The sequence below is a fragment of the Hipposideros armiger genome, unplaced genomic scaffold (assembly GCF_001890085.2).
Source record: "Hipposideros armiger isolate ML-2016 unplaced genomic scaffold, ASM189008v1 scaffold_240, whole genome shotgun sequence".
Classification (NCBI taxonomy): domain Eukaryota; kingdom Metazoa; phylum Chordata; class Mammalia; order Chiroptera; family Hipposideridae; genus Hipposideros; species Hipposideros armiger.
In genome coordinates, this window is record NW_017731590.1 from 666,557 (window position 1) to 681,067 (window position 14,511).

Consider the following 14,511-nt stretch of genomic DNA (forward strand, 5'->3'; position numbering starts at 1 on the left):
AATGAAACTTCTGTGCTTACCAAGGGCCACATGGCTAAGCACCATGAACGCTTTTCCATTTTATCTACCTTGACCTTCCTGTAGCATGAGACCACAGTCTATGATGATCCTTTTGTTGAAATGCTCTCTAAGACCCTTGGTTTCTATGTCAAACTCTAGTTCATCAATTTCCTTCTACCTTTTATTCATTCCACTTCACTATTTTCTTTATTCACACCTTTAATGTTGCTGCTTTGCAGGGCTCAAATTTTGGCCCTATGCTTTTTATTAATTGAGCTTTCCCTGGATGACTACTCAAGTCTGGGAGTTTTGCTTTTCTTGCTCCCAATTATCCATGTCAGAAAAGACCTCAATATTAATTCCTAGAATCACATATCTAATTGACTCCACTTCACTTTGTCCTATGTATGCTTGAACCCTCAACATGTCTCAAACTTAACTCGTCATTTTCCCTTCCACCCTGTTAATGCTCCTAAAATCCTGTGTCAAAGAATTAATGATCCCACTATTCACCTAGTTTCCCAGTCCAGAAACACGAGTCGTCCTCCACTACTCCCTCTCATGCTCAACATGTTATCAGTCACCAATTCCTAGGGATTCTCTAACTCTTAAACCCAGTCCCTCATTTGTACTTGAGTACTTCTTGCTTGAATTGTTAAAATCAACTTTTAATTAACCTCCCATTTTCCAAGCAAATACTCTATGTAATCCATTTTGCATACAACTGCAAAAATACAAAATTGTAAATATGGCACAATTTTATTTCTAGGAAATTCTCATAGTAGTTATATAATGTAGTGCGTCTTAGTCATAATATTTTTCTGTATTTTCCAAATGTTTCACCATAATCATGACTATTGTTTTTTTTTTTTTATATATAGAAGCAAAAACAAAACTATTTTATGATGTAAAAGCAAAAAGAAACAGTATCGGGCCGGCTAAGTGGCGCGCTGGTTAAGAGTTGGCTTGGAACACCAGCTCTGAGCAGCAGGGCCCCGGTTTGGATCCCACATAAGGGCCAGTGACACTGCGCCCTCTACAGCTAGGATGGTGAATAACAGCTTGACATGGAACTGGGCTGCCATGAGTCGCCAGCAACACCGTAGGCTGCAGTGGAGCTGCAGTAGGCTACTGTAAAGCTACTGTGAGTGGCTGGCAGCCGGCGTGAGCAGCCAGCACCAGGCATGAGCTGTGAAGAGCTGCCGTGAGCAGCCGTCCAGGGCCCTGCGACCGATCTGCCTCACCCGGGAAGAGCGCAATGATGGTGTCAACTAGGGCCAGTGAAGCAACGTCCTCCACAACTAGACTGAAGAACAAAACGACAGCAACTTATCTGTTCCCCTCCCCCAATTCCCCAATAAAATATTTAAAAAAAAAAGAAGAAAGAAACAGTATCATACTATGCATCAGTGGCGTGTCTAGAAGATGACATTCCTGTGTATGCCGAGGTCCTAGAAACCACTCGGGTCCTGGGGAGTTGGTATAACGGCAAATCTTCTTGCTCCCTCCTTTGAGCCACAACAGGAAGTTCAACAAGCAAGCCAGGACCTTGGACATCATTCGGAATCACCATGCCTAAAGAGCAAACCCAGATGATAATGAACACAAGGTACTTTCTCATTCATCCTGAAGTCAATCAACAAATAGTTATGGGCACCTACTATGGGCAGGCCCCTTCCAGGTAGAAAACTTACTTATATTAAACTAAGTAAGTAAAATATTTACCGCGTCAGATGGTGACAAGTACTATGAGGAAAAATGGAACAAAGAAGAGGGATAGGGATTGCTTAGTAGAACAGAGCTAGAATTTTGAGTATGGCCTCCCTGAAAAGATGACATTTCAGCAATATAAATATTTTACCAAAAGAATCCTGTTTGTGATGGTATTCTAATCTTACTACAAATTTTCCTCTATCAACTGAGGCTGTCTCAATTGCAGGCACTGCAACATTTCACTGATTTTAAAAAAAATAACAGAATAACAAATAAGCAAATAAAAAACTTATATTTTTTAAAGGGGCTTTGTTTATAAATTCCACAATTCTTTTACATTTGTTAGCTTATTTAATTCTAATATCAAACTATGACTTAAGGAAAAAAGACACTAGCAAATGTATTTTATAGGTGGGAAGGACACAATCTAAGGAATTTTGCAATTAGAATGCGCAAATTTACCTGACATGCCATCTGTGTCATTTTCCCATTTACTGAAAAAAAGAATAACTAGGGCAGAGCTGTGCATAGAGTCCTATGGCACATGTTTACAGACTTGCACCCATGGTGACATAAATCCATTAGTCACTCCAGACACACCCCAGTGTCCATTATATCCAATCCATTATAAATTCCCAGCCAATCTTTCTTTATCATGTTACACACATATGTTAAATTGTGCATCAAATACCTTCCTTAAGCCCATACATTTATGGTATATTTTGGAGATCTGGCTTATCAGAAAATTATACATAATCTCTGACTAAGAGTTATTCTCTTCTAAAACTTTTCCTATAAGCGTCATTTAAATTCTTCATTTCTTTATATTGAACAAATTTTCCAGTAAACTCATTAGAACTTCTGCTTTTTATCTTGTCCAGCAATGTTGGAATCTGGATCTAATCAGCTGGTAAGGCAACAGAATCTGACGAGGGGTGAAAATAACTGTGATGCTCAGATGGCATTAAAGAAGTCTCTGTTGCCTTCCCCACCCCCCTTCGCCATGCACCCCTCATCCCATCCAAAGGGGCCAACATTCCTGCATAGCAGTCAAATCTATATCACTGCCCCACTGTTCTAGCTCTGCCTATGTCTGCCTCCTCCCCATGGAGGAGGGACCCAGGGCGAGATCGAGATTCTGGCAAGAATGGCCTAAAACCAGAGTTTTTAGAACAGAAAAGCAGCTCTATTTGCAGAGCTATTTCCCATCTAACTATGCTGGTAAAAGCAGCCTGTTAGGTTAGAGCGCTGGGTTTCACAGGTTGCTGCCATTTGTTTAAAACTTGGCACTACCTGCCCCATACAAAGGCTGCTCAAACCCTGTGCCCAACTCCTCCTCCACGGACCCTTGGCAGTGCTTGGGCACACATTTTCATCTCTCACAGTACTTGACACAGTTTCACGTTACAGAGCTGGTCACCAAGTGCCCATAAAACAAATCAAGTCCTCAAGGGCCTGTACAGTTGTTAGGTAATGGCCCTAACTGGAGCATGAAGGTTAGAAAAACAGGAAACTTAAAAAAAAATGTTCTTGGTAAATGAAAGTGAATGCTTGCAGAAAGGAATGGGGAAAATGTTCAAAAGGTTGATACTTGGTGAGGTGCAAGAATACAATGATCAACAAAACAAAGGCAGTAAGATTCTGGGTAGAGAGGAGACTGGGTTCCTGTACAACTTAGCAACTGAAAAAAAACGGGAATCAATATGCTGTTAAGTAACACACATGAGCGGCCTACCACTTTCTCATTCAACAAATATTTCTTGAGCACCTACTATTGATAACATGATCAGAGATAAGCCCTGCTCTCCAGAAGCTCGGCGTATAGTACAAGACTGGCACACAAATGAGTACGTGTGCCTGACGCTTGGGTGCAATGACAGAAATTCATCCAGGGTTCACTGGAGGCATACCCCAAGCAGGGGCAGTCAAAGGACTGCTTTCTGTCTGAAATCTGAAATCTTTTTTTTTTTTAATTAAAGTTTATTGGGGTGACAATGGTGAGTAAAGTTACATAGGTTGCCAGTGTACAATTCTGCAATATATCATCTATATGAAATCTTGTAATGCTAAATGCATTATTGATTTTAAATTTATCTTGTATGCTTTACACATTAATTATGCTAATTAGTAGGCTAATCTCACAGCCCATGAGGAATATAGGCTCTTTGAGGATAAATAATTTTGGATTGAGTATAGGGTCAAGAATAGCCCTTTACACATAGGTTCTCAAAAATAATTTTTAAATTCATTGTTCATAGATAAATCTAAATTGTCTGTTACTAAAAAAGTGGTCAAAGAGCTACAGATTTCAAAGAGACCTTATAGAACACATAGTCTAAACCTTTCATTTTACAGGTGAGGAAATGGAGAGGCTTGGAGACACCTGGGGGACTGCTTAGAAACAAAGGCAGCAGGTTAACTGCTCAGTACTAAGGGTCCTAGGACTAAAACGGTCTGCTGTTTGCTGGACAGGGCTCTTGAGAACAAAAGGAAATTTTGAGTAGCGTTAACTCAATATGTATGCTGCTGAAATCTGTATTGACTCTGTATCAGTCATTTCTCAGCCCACCCATGACTAGCACTAACTCAGATACACATACCTGACACATAGCATTCTGGAGGCTCTTGAAAATTTTTCCTAAAAGCATGTAGTTACGAATGCTTTTCTAGTGAGGACAGGTCTAAGAGATACAAGTTTAGTTTCTTTCCCTAAGCTATGATCTCTGAAAATGAATTCCCAGGGCCTTGTGAAGTATTAGATTAAGGCAGTCTAGTGGGTTGAATGGTGTCTCCCTAAAAGATAGATTCATGCCATAGGGCTTATGGATATGGCCTTATTGGGATAAAAAGGTCTTTGCAAATGTAATTAAGTATCTTGAGATGAGAGCATCCTGGATTGCTCGAGAGGGATCTAAATCCAATGACAGATGTTCTTTTTTTTTCTTTTTCTTTATTGCCTCGCCCCCGCTCCGCAGTCGGGCCCCGCCCTCAGAGCCCCGCCCCGCCCGGCCGCCAGGCATGGACCTCAGATGTTCTTATAAGAGACAGAAGAAGAGAAGCCAAGGGAAGGAGGTGGCAGATTGGAGTGATGCAGCCACAAGCCAAAGAATGCTGGAGCCCCAAGGGCTGGAAAAGGCAAAGAACAGATTCTTCCATAGACGTTCAGAGGGAGCACAGTACCTTGGGTTAGGACTTCCGGTTTCCAGAACACTGAGAGAATTAATTTCTGTTGTTTTAAGCCATGAAGTTTGTGACAATTTGTTACAACAGCCCTAGGAAACTCATACAGGTGGCAGAATGCACAGGAACTAACTTTGGAGTCACCTCGGTGATATACAGCAGGGCTCATGGGGGCACTGGATCATTCCATGAGAAGACTCTCTCTTTCTCTATATTCTTCCCAACTCCACTGCCCCTCCCCACAAACTCCCACCCCATATAGCTAGTCTTTTCCCTCAACCCTGACAGTATAAAGCATACGTAGTTCCAAACCAGGGGCAACTTTATCTTCCAGGTGACATTTGGCAGTATCTAGAGATACTCTGGTTTTGATCATGACTGGGGTGAGATTACCACTGGCATCTAAGGTTAGACAGCAGGGAAGCTACTAAACATCCTAAAATGCATAGTTAAACCCTCTTCAACCAAAATTTATTGGATCCAAAAAAATACCAACATTGCTATAAAGTATCAATGGTAATTAAACAGTTATGATCTATTCATTTATTTATTCATTTGTACTATAAATCTTCTCCAAGTATTTATCAGTCAGAGGACTATAGAAAATTGTGCCGAATTTTAAAAATTGTATACTGGGAGAGTTTTGGTGAGAAAAGTCCCATATTTTTCCTTATACATCATGAAAAATTTGATAGACTCATCTAATCTTAGGTAATCAAAATTAACTCTTTTGACCCATTGGGAATTGACGATTGTTATCATCTTATAGATGTCTTCAATATTTACCATTCAGCATTCCAGCCTTTAGATTTTACTTAATAGAATGCTGAATTCATACAAAACCACTACATAATTTTCTATAGTTCTCTTTCTCCTCCTCACAACACATTACCATACAACACAAGAATTGCCCACAGAGAAAGACTTTCCCTATGAGCAGAATCTTAACAGGTGAAGGACAGCATAAATCCTGAACAATGGCTCTACAAATCCCAGTGCTATGAAAAAGCAATCTTACCTATGGACCCTAATATTACGACAACATTTGATATTTGTGGTGGATGAAGAAAATGATTTTTTAAAAGTCAAGTTTTCAAAAATATGTAAGAATCAATATGGAGGGGAGGCAGGGAGAGTCATGATACTTTCAGAATTCTTTAATGGAAACTAAGTTATTAATGCACCAAAATTGACTGTAATATATGGCTATAAAATGTTTCATAAATGTTTAAAATATGCCTCTCTTTATTAATATTTAACAATCCCATTCAATGAGCTAACAGTATCACTTAATAGCATCAGAGATTTTAATATATATTAGTAGAGACTTATTTCAGATTCGGCCTAAGGTACCAGTTTTAGTTTTAATCCATACTGCTAATAAAAAGCAAAATGAGGCCAAGAAAATGCAGCCCTCTCAGAAAACAGAATCTGAAAGTTTGAAGTTCGAAATATGAGCCATGTTATTCTTCTATATGTCTTGGAGCATATTAATTTATAAGCAGATTTAAATTCAAAATATCATAATGAATGAAAATGTGACAGTAAAATTCATCACATACAAAAATAAAACTGAAAGACTGCAAAATAATGTAATTTGTGTTTATGAGAAACAAAAACCACAAACCTAACTCCAGACTGCTTTCTGTTAATGAATTAAGATTCTCCAGATCATCAAATCTGCCTTGTTGACTGTTTTCTTCAGTTGAGGGTATGGAGGGGAGGGAATCGATGCCAAAATCTTCTTTCATCTTGAGAGGAAGAAAAACAGAAATGCATTAGTACTTTATGAGAAAATGTGGAAGACTATAATGTTGTTCAAACCAAATGATAATGATAGTGAAAAACTGGCCCTGCAAACATTCCTTCTCCAATAACGGTTTATACTGTGATGCAGCAACAAATGCTGGCAACTTAATATCTGCAAGAGTACAGGCTAGTAAAACCTGTATTTTCCAAACATTGGATTTTTCAACAAATTTGTTTTCTAAACATTAGTAAGTAGATTTAAATAAAGTCACCAAGGTAGAAAAATCAAGTTCTATAGGGTCAAGCAAGGTCAATGGTTGATACACACACTACCTCCTAGATCATGTTGATCACCATTTAAATAGCTGATTCCAAAACACCCAGTGGCTTTTCATAGCTCTAAGCCTTTGCTGCACCCTCCCTAGCACTCCTATTTGTCTGGTGAACACCTAATTACCCAAATCTAAAACCAAAGGTAAGCATGGTCAGTAACTTATTATACTTTCCCCTTGTCCTCCTTTTACATGTCTTTTATGATTTTCTAAAGTTATAATCTTCCAAAACATACAATTTTCACTGAAGTATTTAATTATGACATTTACAAACTTTTACAAGTATAAAATTACATGACAATATCATGACCACCACTGGGCTATGCCTTGATTCAATTAAGGTGAATAACACTATGTTATTCTCTACTGTTGGAAATATAGGATGTTCAAAACAAAAATGTGAATTATATCTTTTGCAATAGTCTGTTTTTTGTTTGTTTGTTTATTAAGTTATGTTGGTCACAGTTCAATGGTAAGAGAAGAACTTCTCATAAACTAATGTACCAAATGCTGCTAGATTTTTCCAGATTATGACTATAGCTAAGTATATAATTATATCAGATACCTAATGGAGCCTACAGAATGTAGAATTCAACTCAAATATTAAATAGGGATGAGAAAGGAGATACGACTACTTAGTTGCCTAGAATAAAATAAGAATTTCTTAGAGAAGGAAGGAGGAAATAGTAGGCAGTGAATACCGAAAAAGAATAAATTTCATAGCACTTTTTGGATCATTTGGACATTTTTTAAAAAATGTTAATGGCAATTATGGAACTGAGGAATAAGAAAATTGATACCTGAATCTGAGATTTCAATATAGTAGGTATGAGAGGTTAGATCTTTAGAAAAATGAATTCAGGGTTTTTTTTTTTTCTAAATAGAGAAGAAAATAAGAATATATAATTATTCTCAGGTAAATAATCTTCAGGCAAAAAAGAAAAAACTCAGATCTTTAAAATATGGGCAAAAGACTTGAACAGACATTTCTCAAAAGAATATTTAAAGATAGCCAATAAGCACATGAAAAGTTGCTCAACATTATTAGTAATTAGGGAAATGGCAAATCAAAACCACAATAAGATACCACTTCACACCTATTTAAAAAGAAGAAGAAAAATAAACAACAACCAGAATACAAGTGTTGGTAAGTATGTGAAAAAAACTGGAAAACTTGTACATTGCTGGTAAGAATGTAAAATGGATAAGTTACTGTGGAAAACAGCATGGTGATTCCTCAAAAATTTAACACAGAATTACCATATGATCTAGCAATTTCACTTTTGGGTACATACCCCCAGAATTTGGGTATCTGAACAAATATTTGTATACCAATGTTCACAGAAGCATTATTCACAACAGCCAAAGATAGAAACAACCCAGATGTCCATCAACTGATGAATGCTAAACAAAATGCTGTATATACATACAATGGAATATTAATCAGCCTTAAAAAGGAAAACAATTGATATATGCTACAACATGGATTAACCCTGAAAACATCATGTTAAGTGAAATAAGCCAGACACAAAAGTATAAATATTATATGATTCCACTTATATGAGGTACCTAGAATAATCAAATTCTTAGAAACAGAAAGTAGAACTGTGGTTGGTTCCCAGAGAATGGGCAGTTGCTGTTTAGTGGGTACAGAGTTTCAGTTTGGGAAAATAAAAAAAAATTCTGGAGATGGATGGTGATAATGACTGCATAATAATGTAAGTGTATTTAATTCCACTGGAACTGTAAGCCTAAAAATGTTTAAAATGGTCAATTTTATGTAATACATATTTTACCACAAATAAAAATAAGGAACCATGAGGCAACATGGATGAACCTGGAGGGTATTAAGCTAAGTGAAATAAGCCAGACAGAGAAAGACAAACACCATATGATCTCACTTTTATGTGGAATCTAAAGAACAAAACAAACAAACAAACAAACAAAAAACAGAAACAGACTCATAGATACAGAGAACAAGCTGATGGTTACCAGATGGGAGGGGGCTGGGAGTATGGGTGAAAAAGGTGGATGGATTGGGAAGCACAAATGTGTGGTTATGAAGTGGTAGCGGGGATATAGTCAGTAATATTGTAGTAATTATGTATAATGCCAGGTGGGTACTTGGCTAATTGGGGGGATCACTTCATAAATTATATAAATATCTAACCACTATGCTATATACCTAAAACTAATACAATATTGAATGTTAACTATAAAAAAGGCCCTAATAAACAAACAAAAAAGTTCCAAAAACAGTGGTGATAGTTTGACAACATTGTAAATGTACTTCCTGCCACCAAGTTGTACACTTAAAAAGAATTAAAATGGTGATTTTTCTCATTATGTGTATTTTACTACAATAAAAAAAAATTTTTAAGAAAAAGAGAAAGAGGAAAGGAGGGAGGGAGGGAGGAAAAGAGGGCCAGATCTATAAACCTTGATGGTTTTATCCTTTAACTAAAATGGAGTAAGAGGGTGGTAGAGATGAAAAATAAAACTTTGAAGAAACTATTCGCACTCCACAAATATAGCTATATCTACACCTAAAATGGATATTACAGTGAAGATAGAAGTGATAATGTTCCTCTACCCTTCTGGAAGGCACCCTCTAAATAGAAGAGTACTGGGAATTACATATTTATAAGACATTTGACTGTGTTTTTAAAATTTACCCAGGGCTTGTAATATTAGATAATAAATTATCATTACAGGGGTCCATCAGTAATGAGAAGAGGGCAAAGATCTTAATCATATGGGTGTAACAGTTATAGGGGGACAGAATATCCTACCCAGAAATATGCCACTGAAGACAACTGAGAAAGCTGAAGAGAACTGAGAAAGAGCAGACTCAGAAAAGCTCTCCATTCTCCCTGATTCTCAATCACCCAAGACAACGCTAGACTTTTCAGCTCAGAGATGGCACAAAGAGGAATGTACACAACAAACCTTACTAAAACAATCCTTATCTTCCATTAATTTCCCTCATGCATTTACCTTCCGACAGTTTGCTGACCATAAAAGCATAAACCCCCTTTCCTTTGTCTTGTCAATTCTCTATAAATTTATTGTTCTTTATTAAGATGCTATATCAGCCCAAGTTCTAACCATCCCTTTGAGTTACTCATCGCTTCATCACTGAGTTTCTCCTGCGTGTATGCATGGCACAGGTATTAATAAATTGTTTTTCTTTCATTAATCTGTCTTTCGTCAGTTTAATTTCCAGGGTCCCAGTCCAAGAACCTAGGAGGGAAGGGGAAAAAATTTTTTCTTCCCCTACACTGTTATCACTGTGGAGTATGGCAAGGGAGGAAAAGAGTTAATGCCCAAAGCAAGAACATATAATTATTTAAAGAAAATAAAACATTGTTTAGGCAAGACTCATTAGGATGGAAACAATCTTAATAAATGCCAGCTTAGAGAGCCTATAGACATTACTTCACAGAATCAGAAAGCTAGGGAATTTAACACAGATTTATTAATTAGGATGTCTCTCAAAATTGGAGCATTGAACAGTGTTATAAACAAGTTTTGTAAAGAACACTTTAACAAACAATAGAGTAAGCGGTTACATTGTGAAGATCATCAATATAAACTTACGAGAGGAATTTTTTAAAAGCCTAATGTTAAATGCTGGCGAGGTTGTGGGGAAAAGGGAACCCTGGTGAACTGTTGGTGGGACTGAAGATTGGTGCAACCACTATGGAAATCAGTATGGAGGTATCTCAAAAAACTGGAAATGGAACTACCTTATGACCCAGCAATTCCACTCCTAGGTATTTATCCAGAAAAATCCAAGACATTAATTCAAAAAAATATATGCACCCCTATGTTCATTGTGGCGCTATTCACAATAGCCAAGACTTGGAAACAATCGAAATGCCCATCTGTAGACAACCAGATTAAGAAACTATGGTACATTTACACAATGGAGTATTACTCAGCTATAAGAAAGGAAATTGTTCCATTTGCAACAATATGGATGGACCTAGAGAACATTATGCTAAGTGAAATAAGTCAGTCAGAGAGAGACAAATACCATATGATCTCACTTATACGTGGATTCTAAAAAACTGAATAAATGAGAAATATAAACAGAAATAGTCTCAGAGACACAGAGGAAAAACTGAGGGTTGCTAGTTGGGAGGTGGGGATGAAGGAGAAGGGGAAGGGACAAAACAATTCAAATTGGTAACTACAATATGGTCTCAGGGATAGAAAAGGCAGTCTGGGGAATATAATCAATAATGTTATAAATACTTTTTAGGGGGCCAGATGGACTCTTGTTAGGAGACCACTACATAGTCGGTATAGAGGCCTGACTACCGCACTGTATTTCTGAAGCTGATGTTGAATAATATTGTATGTCAACTATAATTATATATACATATAGTCATGGGACATGGAGTAGAGTGTGGGTATGGAGTCAATGGAATTGTAATAGATAAGTATGATATTGGGGGTGGGAGGGCAGTAGATGGGGGAGGAGGGTTGTTTCTGCGTGAAGGGTGAAAAGGATAATTACTGCATTGTTCTGTACACCTGAAACTAACAATAAGAAAAATAAAAAACAAAAAAAATAAAAGCATAATATTATGCAAATGAGTAATTTAGGATAAAATTCTGACAGTATAGATTAAAAAATTAATGTATCTCAAAAAACCTAGGTGGAAATGAAGATAGTATAGTTGGAAAGCCATGTTAAATGATCAAAAAGTGATTCTAATGATAATGTGGATACTGGCATTGAATATGCATCAAAGATTTTTAATAAAAATATGTCACTAAATGTGAGAGTAGGCAAAAATATTTTACAGATTTTAAAATATGAAGGTTTAAATAAATTTATAAATACTGTGAATATACATTTGACTATTTCATCTATGTCCCTAAATGTATATTAAAATGGGCCTACATTTCATGGTGCCTTATAGTTAGGTAAACAGAAAATTTTCTTTTTATAGGAGAAAGCTAGAACAAGGGAGTATTTATGAATATTCAATAATCTGTGATTAGAATTTGCTCCACATTACTGAATATTCTGTTTGAAGTTAAGCACTTAAAGATATAGAAGTGGTGCAGCCAGCCGAGTGGCTCAGTTGGTTAAGAGCTCGCTCAAGAGTGCGAGCTCTGAGCAACAGGGTCGCTGGTTCAATTCCCGGCCCGAACTGAGCTGTCGCTGAGCTGCCAACAAGTGGCAGATGGCTCAGCTAAAAAAATAAAAATAAAATGTAAAATAAAAATAAAGATATAGGAGTGGGAATGGCAAAGATAGAAAGTACCAATGTCAAAGGCAACAAACACATCAGGTGATTCTGTCTCACCTAGTCCCATATCAAGGTATTAGTCACACAATCCCCAAATATCTGTTCTCTGGCAGACTGCCCAGAGTCCCCTATTATGGGGATTCTTTTGGGGTTCCATAAATATACCCAGTACAGCACCCTGTATAGCAGAAGGACACACAAGCATTGACAGATGGGAAAAGAGGATGAAAGGTCTAAGGGAGGCAAAGGAACAAACTCTGCTTTATCTGCCCTGTTGAGAGAGAAAATGAAGGCACACTTTGCACATCACTTCGGGAAAGTTGTCAAGCTCAGTGAGGGGTGCGCCATACTGTACCTGAGGAGACTACTGTATATATTTATATAATAAGTTCCTTTTCATTTGCCTGGAAGTTAATTTGGGGTAGGAAATAAACAAAGATAAAACCCTAAAAAACGTCCCTAATGAAAGATTCTAATTGGTAACCAGTTAACTCTAATTTAATAAAAAATAAAGTTTATTGGTGATTTAATAGCAAGCACACACCTATTAAAATATAATGATTTCCTGCCAAGCTGGGAATAGGGAATGTCACAAATGCAAAAATAATTTTTTAGAGTTCAGTGACTTCCTATTTAGTATCATACATAATAGAGAACAGTATGGATAAGCAAGATACAAACAACAATATATCTTTAATCGATTTGCCTTGATTCTCCCTAACAAATGCACTATGTGAGAAACATATAGCTGTGTCTCCCTGAGGGAATTTAAAAAAAAAAATCACAAATGACAAGAGAACTCTTCCCTGAAATGGGTAATTAGGAGAAAAACATCTCTTAAAAAAAAAAAAGGTGGTGGGGGGGGAAACAGAAACACTGTGAAGCAAGGCAACTGTAGCTTACTGACTCTAACTACAAGTTGAATAATACAGAAAAGATGAGCTTTTACTTACAGCAATACACTGCATGGTACATCTTGGAAAAAATGATTAATTAGGAAAAGAATCATTAAATTTTTTTTTTTGAAAGTTACAATAGGAAGAGGAGGAGGCAGGGAGGATGTGAAAGATCAGTGCTAATCCCTTACCATGTCTTCAGGGCTGTAGCCATACTGCTGGGTCTCCTGGGAATACATACTCATCACGGACCTTGCTTCCTGAGACTCAGGTGGTTCACTGTCATGTAACCACTGTGTGCCAAAGTAAAGTTCCTTCCTGGATGGAGCAGGAGCGGCCTCTTGAATATGCGATGAGGGGTACAACTCCATGGACTGAAAGCAATCTTGATATAGCTCATATTCTTCATCAACAAGCATTTCTCTTTCTTCACCCATTTCCTGCAACCTTGGAGTCAGAAATTCCTGCATTTCCCAGGCCTCCTTGCTGTTGTCTATCTCTTTTTGTTGGGACTGGAATGACCTTCCCAAATTTAGAAATGGTTCATCCACAAGTTCTTCTTTAAAAAAGGGTTCATCTCTAAATTCCTGTAAACAAAAAGTTGCAAAAAATTTTAAATTACATCTGTCCTGAAGCTGCACTCTACACATGAACTAGGAAATTAACCCCTGACATGACTACCATGGCTTTATGCCATGCTAATACATGGTTAACATGAACAGCTCTGCAATACAAATGAGGGGAAATACAAGCTCACTACCACACAACCCTCAACCCAGGAAAGGGACAAACAATAAAATAAGAGGCAAAAATCTGCCCTTGGCAAGGTGAATGAGTATTTTAACAGGTTCATTATATATTAACCACCTGAAAATTCTCAGTCAGAAATGGGAATTTTGTTGAAATGCTACGTCGAACATTTAACTCATGAATCTCTTAAAAAGCACTACAATAAATACAGATACACTTCCTACTATTGCTTAAGAAAGCAAAGTATTAAAAGGTCAGGATTTTCAAGTTTATATAAGTCATAAATTACGGCTATTCTCATGTTCAAAAAACATTCTCCATAAACTAAAGATATTGGGAGTATGTCTCAATTACTTTGAGTATAACTATTTTGTAATATACCATATCATAGAAATATATTTTTTCATCTGCACTGAAATATATGACAAAAAAGAATGAATACAGTATGCTTTTAAATTAATTTATATTTTATCAATCAGAAGATGAAGTGCATACAACTGAAGCTAAATACTTGTAGATACGCAGGAACTTTGTTGAGTTCCAAGATAATATCTGAGGATTATATGGATCTGCTGAGCCTTTGGCCTAACTCTTAGGGACCTCAGGGTGCTGGGCACAGTGAGG

The 14,511-nt window shown here is 37.0% G+C and overlaps 1 protein-coding gene across 1 annotated transcript in view; it reads right to left on the reverse strand.

Moving 5' to 3' along the window:
• The window catches only part of PATJ (PATJ crumbs cell polarity complex component), a 351,381-nt gene that overhangs the window by 234,259 nt on the left and 102,611 nt on the right, over window positions 1–14,511 (reverse strand). Inside the window, exons 20-22 of the mRNA XM_019655480.1 lie at window positions 13,329–13,724; window positions 6,521–6,644; window positions 1,401–1,575 (exon numbers count right to left, since the gene is read on the reverse strand). Coding sequence (XP_019511025.1) covers window positions 1,401–1,575; window positions 6,521–6,644; window positions 13,329–13,724 — 695 coding nt within the window. The remainder of the gene's footprint in view (window positions 1–1,400; window positions 1,576–6,520; window positions 6,645–13,328; window positions 13,725–14,511) is intronic.